This window comes from Calidris pugnax, unplaced genomic scaffold (genome assembly GCF_001431845.1).
Source record: "Calidris pugnax isolate Ruff unplaced genomic scaffold, ASM143184v1 scaffold147, whole genome shotgun sequence".
Classification (NCBI taxonomy): Eukaryota; Metazoa; Chordata; class Aves; order Charadriiformes; family Scolopacidae; genus Calidris; species Calidris pugnax.
In genome coordinates, this window is record NW_015092359.1 from 6942033 (window position 1) to 6968233 (window position 26201).

General features: G+C 41.2%; 1 protein-coding gene across 4 annotated transcripts in view; it reads right to left on the bottom strand.

The window, feature by feature from the left end:
* Positions 1 to 26201, bottom strand: part of RTN4 (reticulon 4) — a 48877-nt gene that overhangs the window by 16567 nt on the left and 6109 nt on the right. The window contains exons 2-3 of one of the 4 annotated variants that reach the window (XM_014962401.1): positions 14667 to 14723; positions 11405 to 13825 (exon numbers count right to left, since the gene is read on the bottom strand). The exons of 1 other annotated variant lie outside the window; for it this stretch is intronic. In XM_014962401.1, coding sequence (XP_014817887.1) covers positions 11405 to 13825; positions 14667 to 14723 — 2478 coding nt within the window. Of the gene's footprint in view, positions 1 to 4901; positions 5110 to 11404; positions 13826 to 14666; positions 14724 to 26201 lie in introns of those variants that run through there. 2 more of the 4 variants (XM_014962403.1, XM_014962405.1) reach the window with 2 other exon arrangements.

Genomic DNA, 26201 nt, shown 5'->3' on the forward strand with positions numbered 1-26201 from the left:
GCCCCCGCCCCCGGCCCCGCAAGGCAGCGCCGAGCCAGAGCCGGAGGACGGTGCTCCCCTGGAGGAACTGCTCTCCAACCGGCGTTTAGAAACACACACACAGAAGTCTTTACAGCGCCAGAGAAAGGCGGCTGCTTGTGTAAAAGGAAGAAGATTAAAAAAAAACAAGCCGCCCCCCCACACCCACCCCACAAAAATACCCTTTTCTGCATCAATTTGAGAGCAGCCAGCACTGTACTAATAAATGCAATAGAAGTGTTGAGAATGGGCAGCTTCCCAGTGCACCTGAAGCTCGCAGTGAGAGCCATACAGGCTGCTACCAAGAAAATTAACTCCAGAACACAACAAACAGGCAAATTGCTGTTAATTTCCAGCATGAGAGAGGCATTTTCCAGTTACACTAAATAAAGTTCGTATTTACACGTGACTTCAGGGCTTGCACTGCTGGCTCACGCACAGGATGGAGCACACAGGGTCCAACCCTGCACCTTCACCTTCAGAGCCCAGTGGAGCCCAGTGTGGGGCAGCCCCAGCTGGAGACAGACCAGCCACAAAGAGAAGCCAACCCATCAAGTGGTCCAAGTCTGCCAAGCACAAACACCATCAGTAGACCAGGGTTTGACGATTTTCAAGATTTCCTGCAGCAGAACGGCCATTTAACATCACAGCTGACATCCCAAGCAGCAGTGATTACAGACTGGATCACTGAATAGAGAGGTAATTCTTCCACTTTACTCTGCTCTGGTGAGACCTCACCTGGAGTATTGTGTGCAGGTCTGGAGCCCTCAATAGAAGAAGGATGTGGACCTGATGGAGAGGGTCCAGAGAGCCACGAGGATGATCAGGGGGTTGGAGCACCTCTGCTACGAGGACAGGCTGAGGGAGCTGGGGTTGTTCAGCCTGGAGAAGAGGAGGCTCCGGGGAGACCTAATAGCAGCCTTCCAGTACCTGAAGGGGGGCCTACAGGAAGGCTGGGGAGAACCTGTTTACAAAGGCCTGCAGTGACAGGACGAGGGGCAATGGCTTCAAGCTGGAGGGGAGCAGATTTAGATTGGAGATTAGGAGAGGGTTCTTCACTGTGAGGGTGGTGGAGCACTGGAACAGGTTGCCCAGGGAGGTGGTTGAGGCCCCTTCCCTGGAGATATTCAAGGAGAGGCTCGACGAGGCCCTGGGCAACCTGGTCTAGTTGGGGGTGTCCCTGCTGACTGCGGGGGGGTCGGACTAGATGGCCTTTGGAGGTCCCTTCCGGCCTGGGCAATTCTATGATTCTATGAATTCAAGCCTCCTTTCACCCTGACCAGACATGCTGGAAGCCCAGGTTTGGTCCTCGCCTGCCTTGCTGCAAGCCAGTGACAACAAAACCATCCCAGGCTGGTGAAATCAGGGGGTCCTGACAGAACCTACACGCGGTGCTGAGCACATGTAGCTGACTTCAACCCGCAGAGCTTTCCCTGTCCTAGGGCCAGCCGTGACAAAAAAGTGGCGTGTCCAATGGGACTGACGCGCTTGTCCAACTGGATCCCAAAGGTCAGAAAACAAGTACGCATCACACACCTTACAAACTCAGGACATCTGTCCCACAACCCCTATCAAGATGATTTCACTGAATTTCACTGAATTTTTAGAGTTGGAAGGGACCATAGAGATCATCTAGTCCAACTCCCCTGCTGAAGCAGGATTGCCCAGAGCTTGTCAGAGCATGTTACTCAGGAGCAGGTGGGGCTTGGAAATCTCCAAAGAAGGGGACTCCACAAACTCCCTGGGCAGCCTGGTCCAGGGCTCTGTCACCCTCACTGTGAAGAAGTTTTTCCTCAAATTATTTGAGTGGAACCTCTTATGTTCCAACTTGTGCCCGTTGCCCCTCGTCCTGTCACTGGGAACCACTGAAAAGATTCTGGTTCCCTCCTCCTTCAACCCTCCCTTGAGATACTTGTCAGCATTAATAAGGTCTCAGCCTTCTCTTCTCCAGACTAAAGAGTCCCAGCTCTCTCAGCCTTTCTTCATAAGGGAGATGCTCCAATCCTTGAATCATCTTTGTTGCCCTTCTGCTGGACTCTTTCCAGTAGTTCCCTGTCCCTCTTGAACTGGGGAGCCCAGAACCGGACGCAGGATTTTATGATGTGATAACAGATTTCACAGAGGACATGCTAGTATGAAAACAAAGTCCAACACTACCGGATTGTCCCCCAAAACCTGCAAATACTCCCTAACAATTCTTAATGAGCCAAAGTAGTATTTTTTCTTTCCTTCCTACTTAATCATATACAGATGCACGTGTGCACAGGGTATGAACTGGGAAAACCATTCCAAAGCCCTGATGACTCACAATAAATATCTAAAAAGCTCAAGGGCTGGAGAAGCCTATTGCAACCTTTTCTACCACTTAACTAATCGGAACCAGAATTCTGAAAAATTTTCAGCACATTAATAATAATAAAAAAATAAGAATCCTGGGATAGTCTGGGACTATAGCTGTGGTGTTCACCCTACCACTACTCAGTCATTAAAACCTGACAATTCGTTGAAGCAATTTAAAATTAAATAAGTAAATGGTACACATATTAGTACCAATTACTCCGTGGGGCCCTGTCTTTAAAAGGGCTAAAAATAAAAGTCATGCCATACCCAGGATAAACCTATTTCATCCTGCCTATCTAGATGATCAATACCACGGGTATTAATCAATGCAACAGGTTATACCACTTTCACTACGCTGGCTCCTCGACTACTATGGCCGTAGCACAAGAAACATGCAGACCAAAACTAAGTTTAGGATTATATTAATTACAAAGTAGTGCTTTAGTTGGGAAGCCTAACTACGAACCATACTTTTGGCTCTTTTCTGGTTTTAGATTTGATCGTTTCTTTTATTTTTAAGGTTACTTTTTTAGCTTTTTTTTAAGGTTATTTTTTTTAAGAAGCATGTTGCAATATTTGCTTCTATATTTATTTTGGGGCAATATCAACAGCGTAATCAGTCCCTGAACTTCACTCATCATTTTCCACGCCACTGAAGCCTGACCTAACAAAGGTAAAACACATGAAATAAGGCATCTTCATCTCATTATAAACAAATGTTACCAGAAACCACACTAAATCAGGCTTCAAGAACAGTTGCAGAAGGAGAGGAACCAGACTCTTCTGCTTCCCCAGAAAATCTTGTTCTTGCTCTGCTTCCAATTTCTATTGGAGCCTATCTGTACAAGTTAAAATATAATTAAACCTCAAAGCAGTAGCGACTGCCTTGGAGGGAGAAATAGTCACTAAACCAGCTTCCTCTGCCTAAGGGGATGCCACTATGTAAAAACAAAGAGAGAGAAGAAGAATTTTAAAAGCGCTGCATGAAGCAGTTACACCAGCACAAAACATGCGTGTAGGACAGGTTCAGGTTTGCTTTGTTCCTTTGGGGCCAGTTCCATCACATGCTACTCAGATCTACATTTTGCAAGGAAGCCAAGGTACATTCCTGCCCCCCTGCAGCTGTAGGAGCACGATTCCCCTCCGGTGTGCCATACTGGCACGCTCATGATTGGCAAGCCATTTATTTTAAACCAAGAAAAGACTCAGCTATTCTCAAGGCCTCAAATTCTAGACTTGGGAATGCCTGCTTTCAGTTGCAGTGAGGCACAGACCACTATCAACCCTGCTCAGCAGGTTGTGAAAGAAATCCTGAATATCAGACCTGGATACCCAAAGGTAACTTGCCTTTCAATCTTCACAAAAACCTTCTGACCTCACCTTTCCACCCACCCACCCCCCTCCCAACCCCAAGAATTTCAGGCCTGACGTACGGAGTGCTGAACATTTAAACTAGCTACACATCAAGAACATATTCCTTAAACCCTGCAGAATATTTTTTTCCTAATATTTATAGTCCTTTAAGGAAAGGTGAAAGATTCTAGAACCTTGTTTTGCAGGGGCAAAGTTTTTGCCCTGCAAGGCTTTTTTGCTACGTATTTAGGTTCTGATAGAGCATTCTGTGGATTCTAGACAGCTGGCAATTTTGTTCAAGTGGGAAGACACATAGATTTTGAGCAGCAGTTACAGGAAAAAGAGGAAACCTTCTCAACTACCAAGCATGACAGGGCCCTTTAAGAAAATATTTAGGTATCCTGAAATGATTAAAATTTTTTAAAGCTTGTCTTGCTGGTAAAGTTTAAAGATTACATATACAAATAAGGCTTAAACTCTTACACACTGAGCACTAATATAATGATCCACAGAGATTTACACCAGTGATCTCCTATTGGTGGTTACAGGAACAAAGGTCAGAACGACACTAATTAAGATTAGTTACTTATTTACTTAAAAAATTTGATATTATGGCTGTAAATTCTGGAAAATCAGACAGAATTTTACCTAGAATCCAACAGAATTATGAAAAAAACCCAAACAAACATGATTAAGGGTAGACTCTAAGCATGCTGCGGAGGGGAGGTGGGGGAAGAAAACACCCTTCTGTAGTCTGCCTGAGATTTCTCTTCATACTACATGAAATTAATATACTACATTCTTTTGAGTTAATGGTTAGTGTTATTAAATTATTAATAATCTTGGAATTTCAAAGGAACATCAAGTAAATTTGGACTATGCTGACATTTGTGCAGTGCATACCAAAACAAGCTGTTCTTTAACACGCTCTGTAGCACTGAAACAGATCTGCAGCATCACTCAAGCTATTTCACCCACGTAAGTAATTTATTCTTCTGCATTGCTCATATCTACCCGTTTTTACCTATTTTTACAAGTTTGTATGCAGTACAAATAAATCTTACACCTTCAGATACATTTCACAAATACATGCTACGAACACCATTTGCTAGAAAAACAACCTGCAGCATCTTCAGCTTTTTTTAGAAAAAAAAAAATTAAAAAGGAAAAAAAGGTGAAAGAACAAATACCCTTATCCTTCCAACTGCTCGGCTGGCTGTCCATCTCTCCACAAACGATCTACCCTCCGGCTGCCAAGTTATCAGTTATGCATACCGAGAGGAGAGCTGCAAGAAAAGAAACCCTACAGCCCGGGATGGGGGAAACATGGGCTTCCTCGGCGGCGTCCGCAGTCTGCTGCGCGGCCCCCGCGGCGCTGCACTGCTGCTGCTGCACCGCACTGCGCTGCACCGCGCTGCGGATGCGGGGGGCCCGCCCCGCCGCCATCCCCGGCCCCCGCGGCCATTTGCTTCCCGCCGCTCGGCCGCGGACCCTCCGGCAGCCGCGGGGCGGAGGAAGGAATGAATCCCCGGCAGCAAGGCAGGCGGCTTCTCGCCCCGGGTGAAACACATCTAAAAGTCTCCTAGATATATGCCTTCCTCTCATTTTTTTTTTTTTTCCCAGACAAACGTCTGTCTAGATGACTAACAGAGATATCTTTGTAACACACCTCTCCCTTTAAAAAAAAAAAAAAAAAAAGCTCGAAGGAAAGCAGAATAGGACCTTTTCTGTGCCTGTAACAAAAGCAAGAGGCTCCTGAAGAACACAAGAAGTCTTTTTTATCTTTAGTCCTTATGAACTGCTCAGCCGTGTTTATTCATCTTAATGGAGGTTTGAGAAGAAAAGCTCTCTCTCCTTCTACCTAATTCCTACAACCAAACAAGTTCCCTTTTTTATTTTACATCAGCATCCTATGTTTTCAGCTACAGACCTGACAATTAAACCTTCCTTTCATTTGAATAAAAACAAGAACCTGCAACCTTAGAATACTAGAAAGTTACATAGAGAAAGTTTTGTACAGACTTGAGCATAAACTAGAAACTCAAAATCTGAAAGAGAAGAGCTGTGAGAACCATGTTCTCATACTGTTTCCCATCTCTGCTGAAAAAAAACCCTACTCTTCTAGTTGGGAATCTCTTCTTAATACCTGGAGCTGAGAATAAAATGCAAAAGACTCGCCAGCATTGCTCCAAAACCTCTTAAAAATGTGATACGCCATTTTCTAAAGAACTAGAATTCACACATTTCCACAAAACACTGTAGATCAGCTGAGATGGAGCTCCTGATTTAGTCCCTAAATAGACAGTTTTATTTTTCATTAGAAGAGAGAATGTTACATGGAGAAAGATTAACACAAAGTTACCCAAAAACCCTGTTTATGGCTTCAAAATTTTTTCATAAATTTAAAGCCTCCTTTGACAGGAAGAGCAGTTACGTATATTTTTAACTTATTTAAAGATGTGCATTTCAGTCACAGGTTCAACTGGTAAATCAAAACACATACCCTAGGAGGTAAGTAGGAAATGTATATTCAGAAATCAGTGCGAGCTAATTTGTGAAGTTACACTATGGTTTTCCCCCCACTTTTGTTCAGATGACTGCATAAAAACCTGGTGCTTTTAGAAAGTTCTTTCCGCTAATTGTCAATTCTGTAAAATATACAAGGAAAGCCTCTTCATTTCTTCTTCATATTCTTTATCGTACATACTTAAAATAGTACATTTATGCAAAAAAAATGCCTAAACAGACATTTTGTTGTAGCCACACATGCTGCATCACCAGTCCCTATCCTCCCATCTCACACGAGCCACTAACTCCCTCCACAGGAGTTTCCTCCTTCTCTGAAGATCCTCTTCTTTGTGTTCACTCTTACCACTCTCTGGAAATGACACCAAAAAATGAAGTCTCTGTCCCTCTCTACTCACATCTTATTTCAGGCAAGATACATCCACGTAACCCTATTCTACAGATAAACTGAGTTGCAGTACTTGCAACACATTTCTGTGTAACCATATTGTTTCAGTAGGGAAATTGCATGCTTGTTTATACACCAGCATTTAAACAAAAACTATCCAAATAATAGGCTACTTGCAAGTCACCCAGAACACTAAAACAGACGTGATCAATTCTAAATGTGTTTTTCTACTGAACACACCCACGTTCAAGGGGCTGCAAGCCTGCCAGGTAAGTACTTTACTCTCTGGGTGGACATTCAATCACTCCAAGCAGATGGACTGACAGCATTTTTGTACCGAAGAGCGTTCCTGACTTTGGACATTTTGGATAACTACCTAATTCTTCTCTCACCCAAAGTCTCACTCAGTGCTAGCCACCTGTTTGTGCTTCTGGGATACCACAAACGCTCCATTTTCTCCAAAATGCTGCCACTCTGCAAATACCTACCCAAAGGCCTCACTCTGTGAGCAGTCCCAGCTATACCAGCCTTTGCCTCCCAAGAGGGCTGACAGGAGAGCTTTAATCAAGCATGGGAGTTCTAGGTTTTCCCTTCAGAAAAACTTCACTCAAGGTTTTGGGGTTTGGTTTTGTTTTGTTTTTCTAATTCGTTCTACTCCTTCCCTAAGTTCTCCATTCTAGAATAGAGAATGGAGACAGCAGTCTCCATTTATTATTATTTACCTGGTAGCAAAAAAAAAAAAAGAGGTCCTGAACAACCAAAGAATCTAAGAATACTATCAAATCTCATTTAAATTTCATCTGATGTTGAATTATATTTTACAAATAATCTGCTCCTTAAAGAAACTCCAGAGGCATTCCAAGGTATTTTTCCCCCAGTGAAAAACAACAAACCCAACCCTTCCCCTTTGCTGAATGGCTCTATTTAGCTGACTACAAATACAGGAACTACCAGAAATGCACCAAGGGGATACAGGGCCAGTGTAAGGCACCATTTCTAACTTCTTTTATGCTTCACGTAACTGTAATGACCTGATTTGCTGTTATAGAATCACAGGAGGTATTTTATTTCTGCCCCCGTGATTCAGGAGTAAAAAGAAAAACCTCACTATTACTGCCACTTAGCCGCCTTCTCAAAGGGCATTTCCCACTTGGACCTCACATTGGAATTTGCTCCCTCAAGAAAAACTGGGAAATGTAACACATTAGTTGCTTTTCTGAAATTCAAAGTGCCCTGTGGCATACATAAAAACAAGAGATCCGTAAACCCGTAAGATTTAATCTTAGGTGAACGTCTACAGAGCCTGATGTTCAAAAGCGCGATGAGACAGGGGTTTCCTGTGAAACTGATTGCCTTGATAGTCAAAGCCATGTTTCGATCTTGCAATGCTCTACATTGATATACAGAGAGATTTAAACTGTTGCTGTGGTTACATTTTGGTACAGAACTTTCTGTCATGGTCAGAGGTTTAGATTTTGGGGGTCTCTACAATATACTTCAATTTTGTAATTTTATAATATAATATCCTCCCATGTTCCACCAATCAAAAAAGTGTTTATGGAAAGCACGGTCTTCTAGCCTCCTTGGGAAAATTAATGATGTTTATCCAAAAGTAAATAACGGGTTATCAGTGAAGAAAGCCTGTGCAATAGAAGGGCTAAGATATGGAATACATATATTTCGTTTTCAATTCTAAGAGTATTAAATTAATTTCAACAGTTCAGTTTCTCAAAACCTGGGATTGCAATCTTTTGAAAGGCACAGCGTACCGGAGTTACAGTTCATCTACAAACACTAGATGGCATCAAAGCCCTGTTTTATGAGCATATGCCTTAAACCAGGAGTCCCTGCTGCACTGTCCTGATGGCCACACACCTCACCAGCACAAGCCCTGCCAGAAGCTGGAGCTGCGCTGGCTGTGGCACCGGTCAGCAACATCAGAGCCATCAGGGAACATCCACTCTGAAGTCACATCTTAATATGCAGTATTTTTATGGACATCAGAAATGCATATTTTAAGGTATGGTGACAGTGAAGCAGCAGGGTTATCTGCTAGGAAGCTAAATACACCATGTAGTAAGCAATGGAGGGGAAAAAAAGGAAAAAAACCCAAAGGATCTCTGTATCCAGGACAGTAGCAATTTTTGGTGTTACAGGAGGCGGCAGGGGGGAGGTGGAGAGAAGTGCCATTTGCTGTTGAAATTGTTAGCAGTAGGAGCACCTTGCAAGTAGAGGGTTTTGGTTTGTTTTTTAAGAAGCTATGAAGTACAAAGACCTTGTAGTCTGATACCATTACAAAATAAAATAGGTTACCCACAGCTCTACCGTGCAGCATTCTACCCAGAAGGCTGATCAAAGTTTTACATTTGCTTTATTGGAGTGGTGGAGTTGGGAAAAAAAAAATATATATATATTAAAAAAAATCCACAACTCTTAGTTTCAATTAGCTCCCTGAGTCCACTAGGACTGTTGGAAGTTACACTTTCAGATACACATAGATACATTGGTGTTTAGGTTAGCTTTCAAAAAAATAGCACTGTTAATTTAAGGTTCTTGAGCACTTACTTAAGTGTACCAGTAAGGCACTGGTTTCAGATTAATGTTTTAACAAGCATCAATCATACAATCACACCAACTGATTTCCAGCAGTCTTGAGGAACAGTAAAATCTATTTCAGTTCTGCAGATGGGCAGACAGAAAAAAAACCACACAATAAAGGTAGACTTAGAAAGCAAACACATGCACAGATCCACTTCTTAGCCTTGTGATGAATTATCCCACCTTTCTGAGAGTGTGGAAAACAGATGCATTTGTTAGTTCTTTGGTGCTACTTTGAAATTGTGCTAAAGCAATGTGATATTAAAAGCAGACAACTAATTTTGTTCATAGCTTGTCATTAGACTTTTCAGGGAGCTCTCAGCAGTCCAGTTCTGTATTCTATAATACAGAAGAAGCGAGCAAAAAAAGTGAACAGCACAAACTAGAAAAAACAGACCCTGTTTTTGAGTTAGTATTCTCATCTATTTAGCTTTTAGGACATGTTCCTCCAGAGTAAGCAAAAAAAAAAAATACATGTATTTTTCTTCCCAACCAACACAGCATGTCAAAAAGTAAAATGGCAACTGCTTTACAGAGTGAGCACAACACCAACAGGAAGACTGCAGAGACAGTTCACCAGTTTCCCACACCCAGCCCAGCCCTATGCTGGCCCAGCTCACATCCCTCAACTAACACCAATGCCAACCAGATGCATACCCTGTCCCAGAACTGCACGACCAGATGGGTCGAGAATGAAGACACCATTCAACTCTCTCCTCTCCTGCTGCAGCAAATGGTTTTACCTGCGGCTTCTCCAGCAGTTTCACAGGACAGCAGCAGCTGTGTCCTTGTCAGACCCAAAGTAAGAGTCTTTCTTCCCAAGGCAGTGATTTGCCACCCCCAGTCTGCTACATCCATGCAATGATTAAAGACACCTCTGCAAAGGCCTCTAGTTAAAAGAGCTAATAAAAAAACTTGTATACGAAGAACAATGTTCTGGGGTTTTTTTTGGTGTGGGGTTTTTGGTTTTGCTTTGTTTTTTTTTTTCAAAGTAGTCTGATCTCTAAACAATTAACCCCTCGACATGAAATATAAAATACACAGCAGCTGTTCACTAGACAGTACTATATGCTGGAAGCAAAGTCCTCACAAAACACAAACACAGTGTTTTAACAGTGCAGGTATTACTGAAATTTCAATACATGGGAAAAGGGAAACTCCCTTCTGCCTACCTGTATGGCTAGAAGAGGTGGGACAGGAAGAATGACAACTATCATGCAAAGTTAAACATAAAAACTATATCTTCTACCTTATTTTCCTAACTGTATTTCAGTTGCACCAACATCCTGACACTCATGTGTTATTCCCTTCCAAAATACATTTGATGTAGGAGACATACATTAGGGATGTAGTATTTTATGAACTGTAGACTGCAGCTACTGCAGAAATATACTACTGGTGAGTCAAACTAACATTTGATTTCCTATTTAGAACAGTGTAATTGTGCTTTCCACAGTCACTGTGCTTTAGCGGGATGCTTCTTGGGCAATACTTAAATAACAGTGGAGTGCTGCGATATCAAAAATCCAAGTATTCCCTCTAGTCTACAAAGAGCATGAGCTTCATGAGGTGTTTGCTTTAGAGAACAGAATGCAATATAACAATGATTTTAACCTTCTTTCAAGTTTCTTCTATTTTAACTATGTATTACTAGGAAAAAAAAAAAAAACACAACCCAAAACCAATGTGAAGTGAAAGCCCCACCTGAAAAGAAAAATGGAAATTATTGTGCTGTGCATAAACCAGTTAAAATGTCTGCAGGATACTCAACTTCTTAATGGCCACTTTCCTAGTAACATGAATACTAAGCTCCCTCCTACTCACTATTGTTTGGCTTACTATCACATATTAAGAGCAAGTTTGGTAGGCCACCTAATGCCCAGCCTGTAGACAACCACAGAAGAGCTTGCAGTGACTAGTGACTTATTTCACCAGCAGAACTGAAGGAGAAAACTGGAGACAGTGAGTCCATCCCTGATAAACAGAGAAAAAAAAAAAAAAGTACTAAAGCAATCAGAATATGAAAAAGGTCAAAGTGCAGGCACTAGCATTTTCTGTTACCCTCAGCCTACATAAGGAAGTTTACAGAAAGTGACTTAAAAGGAGTAAGTCATGACATGCTTAAGTTTAGCTAAAGAATTACGCAGATTAGTGAACTGCAAGACAGCATACACAGATTACCTGAAGATTTATTCAGCTTTGCTGAAAATACAGTGGTAGGTTTTTTCTTTCCTTTAATAGAAGCAGCTTCTCGCTCAGCTTCCTTCTCAAAGGCTTCTGGTTTTACTACACTGACTATCTCTTTTTCAGCAGGTAAAAGTGAGGTATCTGTGGCCAGTAAGGACATCATGGATACTTCAGGCACTTCTCTGTCCACAGCCTCCAAAGACTTTTTCAAGGCATTAGTATCTTCCTCAGCTTTTACTTCTACATTCTTCATAGCCAGATCATAGGGTAGCTCTGGGCAAGGCAACTGCCTCTTCTCACCTTTGATTGCCTTACTGATCTCTTCACTTTCATCTTTGTGCATTACTTCTTTGTCAGTGGCTTCTGCCACAAACTCAGGAGCAATTTTAGGATGAGCTAACATCACAAAGTCTTCTTCGACTGGGGAAGACTCCATGGGTGAGAGAGCTTTGTTGTCTCCTGGTTTTGGTTCCATAGAAACAGATACACCAGCTGAATAAGTCATAGCATTCAGCTCTTCCATTTGAAGAGGAATCTTCTCTACCTTGGCTATTTTTGTAGGTGTTGGCTCAGATGGCAGAGTGGCAATGACCTGGGAAGAGTCCAGTTCAGACTGGAAAGACTCCAGATAAGGCTTGCCAGTGGCAGCTACTGAATCCGCCAGTCTTCCTTCATGTTCATCATCAATTACAATATTCTCAGTTGATTTACTTTTTAAGAGAGATGGATCTTCACTCCCTTTTTCAGTAAAGTCAGGTATCACCTGGCTATTAAACAAGTCAGATTTTCCAAACTGCGGAGACAGTTTTTCAACGAGTTCCTTGTGTTCAGGCACATCCTGAGAAATGCATTCTGTTATCGGTGTCTTTGAATAATCTGTAAAGGATGGAGAAACAGACTCACCAGAGACCTTTGTTTCTTTAATCAAGTCACATGCAATAGACATATATGGAGTCTCTGTATCTTCAGGACTGGTGCTACACTCATGATCAGGTTTTTTGAATGTTAGTGTCTCTTTTGCTTCTTGGGCCTGTGTCAGTGGTACATTCACTGCCTCTTGGTATAAGGGAGGTTTTTCAGTCTCTTCTTTTACATTCTCACAATTAGCAGTAGGAATAAATGTTTCTAATGGGGAAGCTTCAAGCTGCAGAGCAGATGCTTCTGCACCAGCAGTCCCAGTGCTCAGTGGGGCTTCCATAACAATATCAGGCAATATTGGTGTTGGAGCAACTTCTGAGCCTTCAAATGCAGGACAAAGTTGTGTTATGGGTTTCAGAGTCTCTTGTACTGCCTCGGAGGTCTGAACTAAATCAATCTTTGTTTCATAAGCAAGTTTTGTACATGCCGCATCATGCATTTCACTTTCATATGCTTCTTGTACTAGATCAGGAGTAAGACCTTCAGGTATATTTGCTGCAGTGTCAGATGGCACTGTTGATATACTCTCTGTTTTAACATAGTCAGCTTCCTGGCTTTCCTGCTTGCCAACTGCTTGAGTGCTGAAATCACCTTGTTCTGTGCTTGTCTGTGCTTTCATTTCTGCAATTTTTTTCTCGTCATCAGTTCTATTTTCTGAAGTGCTCTCCTCTAGTGGAGAAAGAGATTTGACTTTGTTACCACCAGGACTTACAGAGGATTCAAATTTAGTGCAAGTGATGTAAGTCTGTGAAGGGTCTTTTACAGCTTCTGGGGTACTTGGGAAAGAGAGATCTTCAGTGCTGCCTTCACTCTCTCTTTCATAATCCTTCTGCACATTCAACTTATCTATAGCATATTTCTCATCTAAACTGCTTTCTAGTTTGGCATCTGTCTTACTTCCAGTGTCCTCTCCCATGCTGCTCAGTCCATGACTAGCACCTTTTACTTCCCATATTGGCTCGAATGGTTTGAAGTCTGCATATTCTTCCCTCCTAAGGGGGTCTTCTTCCAATGCCCCTTTTTCACCATGATCATAATCTCTGTATTTGTCTTTGTTATAAAAGAGACCTTCCTTGTTTTTCTCAAACAAATCTTGAGGAGTTTCTGGAGACTTTTTCTCCAGCTTAGGTAATTCTTCAGGGCCCTCTAGCTGCATTTCTTCTGTAGCTTGAGATACGAGAGCTGCTTCGGCTTTAGCAAATGGGGGTTCTGAGTATTTAGTTTCTGAAATGTCTTTTTCATTTCCCTCTGCAAGAAATGGATTTCTTGCCTTTTCCATAGTTTCTTTATAAGCCTCACTTGTGTTTTCTTTGTAAATGCCTCTTGCAGATAATCCATCTGAGAGTGTATCAAAGGCTGAGTGCTCTTTAAAGGGATCAGCTGAGATAGGAGAGAAGGAGGGAAGAGAAGGAGCAGTATCAAGCGGGACTGCAGTAAAATCCTCTTGACCAAGCGACTTAGTGCTAACTGGCTGCTCCTGCAAGTCCATAACTTCTTCTGTGACCGTGGACAGAAAGGAAAGTTAGAGAATGCAAGTGCTCTTAAAGTCAATGCAAACTTTCATGACAGGTTCACAGGATGTTAGTTATTAAGAGATTTTTCAAGTTCTATCATAAATACCATTTAGCCATTAAAACAAAGTATCAGTTAAAGTATGCCATTCTATTTCACTTCTTCTAGCAGAGAAGTATGCAAGAGGCTAGAGAAGCAGCAACTTTATGCAGCGCAAAGATCACAGTAAAGCTGAAGATGCTAGACAACTACAGAGCATCCAAGTATAGCAGGGAATTATTAACAGTGACAGAGGAGGGTGAGGTGGCAAGGGGAGACAGAAAGAGGGTATGTGTATACGCTTGTGTATAAACATATGCACAAATGTGCATGCCAGTAAGAAGTCTTTTTCTGACACTTTCTTAAAATGGGAATTTGGTGGGCAGCGTAGCTAATAAAAATGCTAAATATATACTAGAGGTAAAAAATTTACATATATAAAATACTGCAGAAAGTTACTATGGATTAAATCTTTCTCCTAAATCAGTAAAGCAACTATGCTTTGATGTGTTAACCTGTTAATAGTACCAACTTCTCTCCTACATCAAGGGTCCAAGAATTCACAGATGGCTGTAGCTTGTTTATAAAACAGTTTAACATGTAAAGAAATGAATGTGTGTTAAAATCTTGAACAGATTGACTGAAAAGTCAAAACTGAAAGATGTCATAGAGGCTATTCTTGGACCCGTGCTGACTTTTAGTAATGGCAGACTAATCAGAAAGAGTTAATGAGATCAGATCAGAAATGCAGGATGTATTCAGACAAAGGTGAGCAGAAAGAACTTGCCTGCAGAGGAGTGCATCAGAGGCGCAGATGTAGCAGGAAGAGCAAAAAGGGTCTCATCTGAAAAACAAACAAATAACCTCAGCAGAAATAAAGGCTAGGTTGAAGAAGGGAGAAAGCACAAGTAGTCAGTTCCCAGTAAACCAAACAGATCGATAGCCAATACGTGCACCCAGAGAACTACAGAACTAAATACACACCCCGTAGTTGTGAAGGGGGAACTCTCAGAATTCTCCACTTGCAAAGGGATCTTTACTGAGGCAACTGAGGGATCTCCGCCCTCCAAGCCAGGGACCAATCTCAGGTTTAAGATATACCACAGCTCTTTATTTTCATTCTCCAAACCTTAACACTACTGAGCAGCTACAGTGCCTCTAGCAGCGGAAAGAACACCTGTGTGTCAGTGTCAACCACTCACTTTGTCCAGAGGGTCTCCTCCCAACGCCAGCTAACCTGCGGAAGGACAGCAGCAATAAGGAGACTCAACCAGAAATTGCGAAAAGTTAAAATGACTAAAGTAAGCTTTGAAACTCCGCACAAACAGAACACTGATCAGGCATTCCGATACTGATCAAACTGGTAACAGTAAATAACTGTACTATTTTATGTCTTTACAAATTGTTGTGTTATAACGTAGACAAGCTTCCAAATGAAGGCATTATTTTTAAAGCCCCATTTAGCATGATCCAAGGAGGATCATGCTTTGCTGTGTTTCTTTTAACCTTCATATTTCACCAGACAATCCCAGCTGTCCAATTTCCACTCAAGGAACTAAGCAAATTTAAGGAAGAATACCCTTCTCCTAAGCTAAGGAAATCATTCTCCTTCACTAATGTATGATAGTGAGAAGCCAGACAACCCCAGAGTTTCATATTGCACATTATCTGAAGTAAAAGCATACAACTATGACATTTTACTAAGATGCATGAGGCATTTAACAAAAAAACGGTCTAGAAGCAGCAATACCAGCCATCATTAGAAACCAGGCAAATCAAAACCAGTCCTCTGGACTTCTGTGTCAGCAGGAGTATTTTTCCCAGGTCCATCGTGGCCTGTTGGCATTACATTAACATAAAAACAGTAACATTTAGGTAAATATATTTCATTCTGAAGAGTACATAAAGGTTTCAAATTAAGGCTGTTAAACAATATTTGCAATTTACATCAGTTGTATTAGAATCCAAAATTATATTAAAGCATTTCAATTAGATTTTGAATTTCCAGTACAGACATCAACAATTTTTAATTTTGTCACTATTTGCCTGGACCAAATAGACTATATGAACTTTTTTTTTTTTAAGTAAAAGCAAAGAAAAATAGAAGCAATTGATTTTAAAAGATGAAAGGCAAAAAGTAAGAAATATAGTAGACCAAGCAGCACATACATAATAATCCAGTAAAGCAAAGCATTACAATAATTTTTGTTTTGGCATTGAACCATGACTTTCTGCAAAAGCAATGCCACTTCAAGATACTCATAACTCTGTCAAATTAATCCCACCAGCAGTTTTCCAAAAATCAAGTCTCTTCACCACCTACATTTCCTGTCACGATATACAGTTGGTTGGTTTTGTTTTGCAGAACATTGTTATCCTCAAGCAATATTTATAATCCACAGAATATGACAAGATATAAGAAAAGAGGGTAATAAAGCTGAATTGTAGGACTCAATATTTAGAAACTTCCTCAGCTCCTGTTGAGTCAAAGGGATTTCTGTTCAGTTTTCTAGAAATTACATTTTCCTATTAAGGACCACAGAAAAACATCAATTCCAAATACAGAGCACATTAAAGCAGTGTTACAGTTCAGCAGTGGCAAAAGCTCTAAGGACAAAAACCACACTAGAGGACAACTGATCAATATGTGACACTAAGTCACAGAACTGCAATGCTCATCTGTACACTGCCAAGTATCATCATGTACCCTTTATTTCAGGAGACGCTCGACTCCGCGTGCTCTGGCTCAGTGGATTTCTTCCACAAGCAGATTGCTCACGCAGGGCCCACCACCCCACAAGACAAGTTAGCAACTCACCTGGTTTGGAGAGCAAAACAAAGGGACTCCATGAGAGCGCAGCCTGGAACTAATCAGTCCAGATTGGCGGCTCTGTCTTCCTCAAAATTAGGCTTTCAGCAGTAACATCAGAAGTTTTTCCTTCAGTTTCTAGTGTGTCTGCTACATCTAGGGCTTTGAACTTTAGATTTTAGGCTAGCAAGCCCTACACTTTGCAACAAGCAGCAGCACACTCCCCTTTTCTCTCCACATCATGCCTACATGGACCAAGCAAGAAACATATGACCACAAATCACAGAATCGCCTAGGTTAGAAGGGACCTTTAAGATCATCTAGTCCAACCATAAAAAAGAAGAAACAAACCCCACACACCAACACTCCAACCATATTCCTGAGCACCGTGTCAATTCATCTTTTGAATATTTCCAGGGATGGTGCCTCAACCACTTCTCTGGGCAGCCCATTCCAATGGCTGAGAACCCTTTCAGTGAAGAAATTTTTCCTAATATCAACCCTGAACCTCCCCTGGTGCAACTTGAGGCCATTTCCTCTTGTCCTATCGCCTGTGACTTGGGAGAAGAGACGCCCCCCCCCCGGCTACACCCTCCTTTCAGGGAGTTGTAGAGAGCAATAAGGTCTCCCCTCAGCCTCCTCTTCTCTAGACTGAAGAGCCCCAGATCCCTCAGCCTCTCCTCATAAGACTTATTCTCCAGACCCCTCACCAGCTTCATTGCCCTTCTCTGGACCTGCTCCAGCACCTTAATGTGGTTTTTGTGGTGAGAGGCCCAAAACTGGACTCAGCACTCAAGGTGAGGCCTCACCAGTGCCCAGTACAGGGGGATGATCACCTCTCGGGTCCTACTCCCCACACTCTTCCTGACACAGGCCAGGATGCTGTTGGCCTCCTTGGCCACCTGGACACACTGCTGGCTCATGTTCAGCCAACAGTCAACCAACACCCCCAGGTCCTTTTCTGCCAGGCAGCTCCAGCCATTCCTACCCAAGCCTGTAGCACTGCAGGGGGGTGTTGTGACCCAAGTGCAGGACCTGGCACTTGGCCTTCTTGAACCTCATCCTGTTGGTCTCAACCCATCAATCCAGCCTGTCCTGATCTCTCTGCAAGGCCTTTCTACCCTCCAGCAGGTCGACGCTGCCACCCAACTTGGTGTTGTCTGTGAACTTACTGAGGGTGCACTCGATCCCCTCATCCAGATCATTGATAAAGATGTTAAAGAGAACAGGTCCCAGTACTGAGCCCTGTGGGACACCACTCATGAACATCCGCCAGCTGGATTTAACTCCATTCCCCACCACTCTCTGGGCCCAGCCTCCAGCCAATTTTTAACCCAGTGCAGAGTATTCCCATCTGCCATGGGCAGCCAGTTTCTCCGGGAGGATACTAGAGGAAGTGTAGAACTGCATCCCCCTACATGTGTACTGTATGCTGATCCTGCGAAAATCCCTTATCACTTGGTTAAAAAGAAGCCGTAGTGTCTACATTATCCATGCTTGAGCCAGTGTCAGTCTATCACCTCATCTCTTACCCGCCTGTGGCATGCTCCCTTCAGAGCACTGCACGCAGGCACCAGGTCCAAAGCCTCCAGGGTCCTGTGACGCGGCAGTTCACCAGGAAGCTAGTAACAGAGACTACTTCTCAGCTTGTACCTTCCCTGAAACCATGTGCTGTCACCTCCTCCAGGCCAAGCCAGAGCAGCATAACCTTTATTTGCTGGAAGGGGTCCACACTCTGGAGCGGAGGTAAGGTCCATCCTGCTTTCTCCCCCCTCTCAAGGCAAGATTGTGCAGCATGAAGACAGAGAGCTCAGAGAGCCCAGCAGAAAAGGATCTCACAGGGAAACCAAAAACAAGTCAATGGAGTGGAGGTGCTGAAAACATGGAAATAAGAGGGCAAAGAAAGAAGAGAGAGTCCACTGGGGAAAGGAGGCAAACAGGAAAACGCACAAGTCCTGAAGGTGCAGTACACCTGCAGCTATCTCTACCAAATATTCTAGACTTAAAAATCTTTTGAATAATTCCGAACACCACAGAGAGAGGTTTCAGTTTCTGGTGAGGAACACTGGGTTTAGGAACATGGGCACTGATTTTTCAGTGCTCCATTAAGACAGCACTATGCAGAAACTCCTTCACAGGTTTGGCTTGCATTTACTCAACACCAAAACATACAATAGTTATGCCAGTCACTGAAATCCCAGGTTCTCTTAATGGAAGGATATCATGCCCACACCTAAACTTTATTTTCCACACATAGCTGGAGTGTGAAGAGTAGTTACAGAAAAGCAGTATTTCCTAACCAGCCAAGGAGAACCACCTACTTTCCCTCCACCCACATCAGAATGGCATTTTTTCCTGCTGAAAGGAAAATGAAAGGAAAAAGATACAAGGACTTTTTCCAGCTCTGAGCCCTGTATAACACCTCCAGGCAAGTAGGGAGAATAGAGTAGGACCTCTGCAACTCCCACATCAGCATAACTACTGAGGGCACATGAACCATCCATTCTCTTCCAACTGTAATTCCAATGACACGGTGAAAGGAATGGTGTTTTTTTTTCCACAGAATCTTCTAGGTTGAAAGGGACCTTAAAGATCATCTTGTCCAACCGTCAACCTAATTTTGACAAAAATAGACACCCAAACAAACAAAAAGCAACACCATCACTAAACCATATCTCCCAGCAATGACCTTCACACTGAAGAATTTTAACCTCCAATGTTTGAAGTAGAAACCTTAGTGTGAAGAGGACAGATCACTGAGGGTGGCTTTTCATATTTGCATATCAATAGCAGAAATTAGGTGACTGAAAGTAGTACACCACTACTAGAATCAAATAAAACATTTCAGAATATATTAGGCTTCAAACAAGATTATTTTCAAATGAAGGTGTATTTTCAAAACTCCTTTCTTGACCTATGAAGTGGGCCTTCACTACAGCAAAGCTTTGTCCAAAGAGACTGCCGTTGATCGCAACCCTCGAGTGATCTTACAGCATTCACTAAAATACCGTGTTCAAACACATACACCCACATATTACCAAACAGATGACTGCTGTATGCCTAACAAGAGACAAAGTTAACAGTTTTGCTCACCAACATGCACTCCCCTAGACTTTTTTTTTTTAAATATCCACATAGATGAACATATGCCCCTAATGTGAAAGGAAAAACATTTAAGGAACAACAGAACAAAGTGATGCACAAAGTAATTCACTCTGGTTGCAGTCCTCTTTTAATCCAAAAACATTCTAAAATTTTACTTTGTTTTTTGCAAATTAAATATTCTCTATAAAAAAAAAAGCCACACACAAACAACCCTGTAGCTTCTCCTTTCATTAGCATGAACTCTCATACTTTCAAACTTTGTATTATGCATTCAGCTAAAACCTAAGCGCCATTAACATGAAATAGATTTCATTTTTGTTTAAAGATTAAAAAAAACCCCTGATACCAGCATGACAAAGAGGTGTCATTTTAAACTCTATTTTTGCTGATTGCCCACTGTTATTACAAGATACTGATATTACCAGCATAAAGCTTTACATTTAATATCAAAGTTTTGGATAAAAAGCAGAGATATAAATAAGAAATCTCCCAGACAACTAAGAAAGAAAAAGTAGTTAGCTGCAAAGATTTCCAGAGAGAGAGGAATGTTGAAATAAAAAAGTAGTTAACTGACAATTCCAAGAAAAGCATTTATGAAAAAAATGCGTCCCCCCCCAGAAACATACTTGCTAACAGAAAGCAGAGGACTTAAGTCTTGTCACAGAAAATAAGAACTCAGAAATAACACGTTCTATCCCTCATTCCTGGATTTTTGGTAACTGACATACCTTTCCATCTGCTCTCACATGTGACTCCTTCCAAGCATCAGCAGCAGGTCTGTGGTAAGGCAGGTTTGCTGTTCTGATACTCTGCTTATTTTTATGTATGGGCTTAGCATTCAGAAAGAAAAAAATCTAAATATTTTGTTTTCTGCATATAAACACAGAGTAAACTTCATCATGCCGCAGTTCAGCTTTCATGGGAGATTGTATTAGGCTGCTTTAGAAAAATAAAAAAAAAATCCTGGATTAGTTTACTGGAGAACATACGCTATTCTTAAAGCAAAACAAAAAACAGTGGCAAAAATAAAGTTTAAGAATCCACCTTTGCATATTTAGAAAATGAGCTAAATGCCTAACTAACAAGATAGGGACTACTTCTATCTTACAGACCTACCACAATGAGAAACCAATTCTGAAGAGCACTCTTGTAAACAGGGCAAAATTAATACTCAAAGAAATGGCATCTGTGACATGAGTCGTCCATAATGTAAAAGTGACATTTGCAGCAATCCCTTTAGGACAGACACAAGAGAGAAACTGTCTGCTTCTTCAGTGCACCAAGTTATTAATTTGTCCACAGTGGAGACTGCCCCAAGCAGCATTTCTCATCTCAAACCATTATCTAAGCAAAACACACACATGTAGTACCACTATGAAGTTTTTTGTTTTTTTTTTTAACTCTTTTACAGATTCAAGAACTATAAAAACCTCAAGACTTTTGCGGATCAGTGCAGTACCCTCACTTCATAACCATGGGGATGAAGTGCCATAGTTGTTTTTTTATTTCCTCCTGTGTGTTGATGCCAAATTATTATGAGTAATTTGTTACCTCTTGGCATAAAGTGTCCAAGGACAACATACCTGGCCATTTAGAAGTTAAATTATTTCAAGGAGAGCCAAGTTCTTGAGTGCCTAATTTCCTACTGCAGAGTAAACAAGAGCACACGACTTCACAAGAATTTCCTGAGAAAAGCAGTTGCCTACACAAAGTCCATTTAAATCATCTCCTGTTATGATGCAATTGTTCTAAATATGGCATTTCATAAAATATTTAAGGCATTCAAGATAAAGACATTAACTATTAATAGCATCTTTACACATCATTAGATCAAGCTGCAGAGCCACAGCTAATAATTAGGTTCTCTCATTTCGCTCTTTTTAGTTATATGTGTAAGTTTATAAAGCTAAGTTTCCCGTTTAGGAAACTCAGACTGTAAACTGCTTGGAAATCTTTGAGGAAAGTATACAAGCTGCTACAGAAGATGGAGATTGCTGAAGATTTACATGAAAACAGGAGCTCCATTTTTAACATCTTCAGAGTACCAGAGCTAAGATCACAAAAGAATCCATGAGTTTTGACCATTAACAAAGGCAGCTGTAGGTCATCTCAGGACTTCATAGAAATCACTGCAAAATAGTATCACACATCATTTTCAGAGCAAGTTGCACTATATCACACAGCAGATTTCTTCCATCTATTTCAAATAACATGACATGAGAAAACACTCAAACATTTTGAACAATGCTTGCTGCTTTAAATATTCTGTTTATGGAAATACAAGTCTCCAGCAAGAAGCAAGTACTTTTTCATTGTCTGCAGAAATCTATAACCAAACTGGTTGAAGCAAGTTGTTTTTTTTTTTCCCCCAGTATCATATTTACATGGTCCAACTTGCAGCAACTTTTCCTCTTTTGGAAAAATCACATTTCAAAGAATTGTTGGGGTTGGAAGGGACCTCCGGAGTCCAACTCCCCTGCCAAAGCAGGTTCAACTACAGCATGTTGGACAGGAACACATCCAGCCAGGTTTTGAATTGGAGAGGGAGACTCTCCACAACCTCTCTGGGGAACCTGTTCCAGTGCTCCGTCACCCTCAAAGTAAGGAAGTTTTGCCACATAGTCAGATATGTGTGTGTTCCAGCTTGTGTCCGTTTCCCCTTGTCCTGTCACCAGGCACCCAAAGAAAAGCCTAACCCCATCCTCTTGACCCCCACCCTTTAGACATTTATAAGCATCGATAAGATGCCCTCTCAGTCTTCTCCAGGCCAAACAGACTCAGGTCCCTCAGCCTTTCCTTATAAGGGAGGTGCTCCATTCTCTTGATCATCTTCATAGCCCTCCGCTGGACTCTTTACAGCAGTTCCCTTGTCCTTCTTAAACTGGGAGACTCAGAACTGGACCCAGTACTCCAGATGGGGCCTCACCAGGGCAGAGTAGAGGGGGAGGATGACCACCCTTGACCTTGACATTTGAGGAGAGTTGCTGAGCAAGGCAGATTCTAGAAACCGTACAATGACAGAGGTAAGGTATATGCCATTTCATCTTCTTCTGATCAGCTACAGAGTAAAAAGCAAGACAGACTTGCACCACTCCCCTGCAATACCCAACTGCCAACCAAAGCAGGAATAGATGGATAAGGAAGATACGTTGATTCTAGCTCTGTTAGAACTCCTTCCATTACAATTCCCAGATTGCCAAAATAAATACCCACTACAAGGGTGTTTTTAAGAGGCCAGGCACATAACTGCCAGTCTCACCTCACTCTTGCAACCAAAAATTTTGATCAATAACACTACAGACAGGATCCAATTGTCATTTCAGAGGATGATTCTATGATGTCACTTCCTATTCAAAGTCCCTCATCCATATGAGTGTTACTGTATCCCTCCAGAGCAGGGACAAAATTTTGTGTGGCATATTTTGTTATTAAAAGTAAACCAAAAAAAGAAAAAAAGTCACATCAGCTCCAAAGAAACTTTTCATTATTCTTATACCAAGTATAACAAGAGAACAAGGGATTCTCAGAAACAGGACACACATACCTATCACAGATCAGCAGTCCACAGTGGCTCACTAAGAGGAAAGCTAAATCTTCTGAAGAACGAAGATAAACTATTTGGCTTCTGAGCATAAACCAAGCTCACGGATGAGTAAGTGCTACAAAAGTGGTACATAGATTATCTGTGCCCTGAAGGCTTCTCCCCACAGTGTGTCAATTGACAGTAATCACCTAATTTCTGTCTCCTTACAGAGTTAGCATCAGGTGGTGGGTAAATACCTCCTTTTATTAAAGTCAGGTGGCCACAATAATCAATTTCAACTGTTCACAGCCCATCTCTGGGGGGCTTGAAATACCCTCCTCACAATCACAAATGTATTTAAAAGTAAAGCTTATAATGAATTTAGAACAAATCTCAGATATGCACAATCACACATCCAGCATTTACAGTCACCAATTTAAATTATTTTAATATATTTAATTAGAAAGAAAGAAACAATCTAGCTAGCTGCAAATGCATGTGCCCAGCTAGATATGACTTTAAAGGTAAGTATTCAGTCTTTGTCTAATTTTTTTTTCAGTTACAAATATTGCCAATTCCTCTAAAAACTAAATAACTCTTCCTTAAGACCTAGACTCTTTAACCATGTGTTAAAGCAGCAAACAGAAATTTGGGTTCTGGCAGTGCCAAATACAATAATTACACCAGAACTTACTCAAAGACAGGAAGTCTAAAGAGCCATGAAAATCCTATCATTATGCAGACATTATCCAATTTAATTTCAAAGATTATACCAATCATAAGATTCCCTTTCACCGATTTGTAAAGGTGGAATTTTTTTCTGCTTTCCCCACAATTAAACAAATTAAGCAGCATTTAGATTAGCAACTTTATCATTGTAAGAATATATTTAATAGCTAAATTAATTTTTAAAGACTGGAGAAGAGATGTTACTGATTTCTTTTAGCATCTATTCCCAACACATTACCTTGTGTGACAAGCCTCTGATATAAAGAGCTTATAACTGTAAAATAAAAACAAATAGATACATAAGATATCTTTATCTCGAAAAAGTAAAAAAAGTGCATGGACATTCATTACAGCCATCAGCATTTGTGTAATAATATCTTTTAATGAAATGGGTAAAGCAGCACGAAGATTGCACACAGTGTCCTGATGTCCTCTTCTTCAACAGAGATGATCAGATATCAGGCAGCTCTACTTCCTGGGTTGCAACAGATTTTTATCAATACAGGTTTTAGCCATCTACTTCAAATTTTTGTCACTTAGATACAACTCATATGGGAAAACTGATTTTCTTATCTAACAATGTGGTCTTTTAAAGAAAACTTGGGTTTAAAACACTAGAAATGCATTGCTTTGCCCTTTCAGTGGCATTTCTCAAGCCGGAGAAATGCTTGAAGACCAGGCTGAAGACCAAGAAAGAAGTGACCTTTCTTCAACCCCTACCACGTACATCTTTCTACTTCCTCCTGACCTTGCTTCTTCCTTTTCCTTTCAGTTCTGCAGCTACAACCTGCTTCTGAAGGCCTCACAAATACTCTTTCACTTGTTCTACCTGGCAGTATCCAGTATTCCGTATTTCACACAAAGAACAGAGATAGACAAGCATTAAGGAATTTTATTTTCTGTCAGAAAAGAGGGAATAGCAGAGTTCAAGAAAAACAGTCACAAACCAGTAGGATTTTGACATTAGACCAGCAGCACCTAACAGGCTGAGAACATTTTTAAGTGGAAACAGAAAAGTTCAAATAAGACACAGGACTGAGATAAATATAAAGAAATCTTAATTAACATGTTCTTCCTAGCTGATGAAATTGATGACGTGATTGCCATGTTCATTAAAAATTGCAAGTAAAAATTCACAGTACATTCCTAAGATACAAAGCAAGCCTTCCAGCAAAATCAGGGAGGGTGAAACTGGTATTCATAGAATCATTCAGGTTGGAAAAGACCCTTGGGATCATCGAGTCCAACCATCAGTCCTACTCTACAAAGTCCTCCCCTACACCATATCCCCCCCAACACCACATCTAAACGACTCCTAAACACATTCAGGGACCGTGACTCAACCACCTCCCTGGGCAGCCTATTCCTAACACTTCCACAGAGGGGAGGGGGAGTGAAAAAAATGTATTCTTTCTTCATACATCAGAGAGCAGTAAATGGAGACAAACCCATTAAAAACCATGAGGAAGAGCAGTCATTTAAAACCATCTCCAACTTAAAATCTTCATATTTTGACAGCTACAGTTAGCAGCAGATTGATTATTTCCACTTGAAAGATAAAAACATTCTACTGAGATAATTTGATTCTTTCAGACTTTGTGAATATTAATAAGCCCATTATTTTATTGCTGTTGTAATAGTTCTTATTGATAGAAATACCAATTTAAAAAGTTATCCACCAAATGCGTGTCACAGGGCTGTAGTTCAGTGATGTCAGTGTTAGCTGTACTGTGCTGCCAGTCTTAAAGGGTAGAAAACGTTATAACTTTATGCAGCTTTTCCAAAGCATAACAGGACTAATTTCTATTTTAGATCATAAAACACAAAATAAAAAACCCACATGAAAACATATTCAACTGTTCTACTTAGAATAGGTCTCACAGTTCACTATTTTTTACCTTGTAATAATAGTTTTCTTTCATTTCTAATGCAGCTTGATAATTACACAATTTTCCTCCTACTTCATGCATAAGCGTTTCAGAATCTCAGGACAATTTATTTGTAAGCTATACTTCACTTCACATTTTCTAGCCAGCAAAGGACCAGGAATTATTTCCTTGCTTACAAAGTATCTAGAACCCGAAGGACATTTTCAGATTGAACTATGCATTGCTAATTTTTGTGTCTGAGCTTTGTAGTTACTATAGTAACGAGCC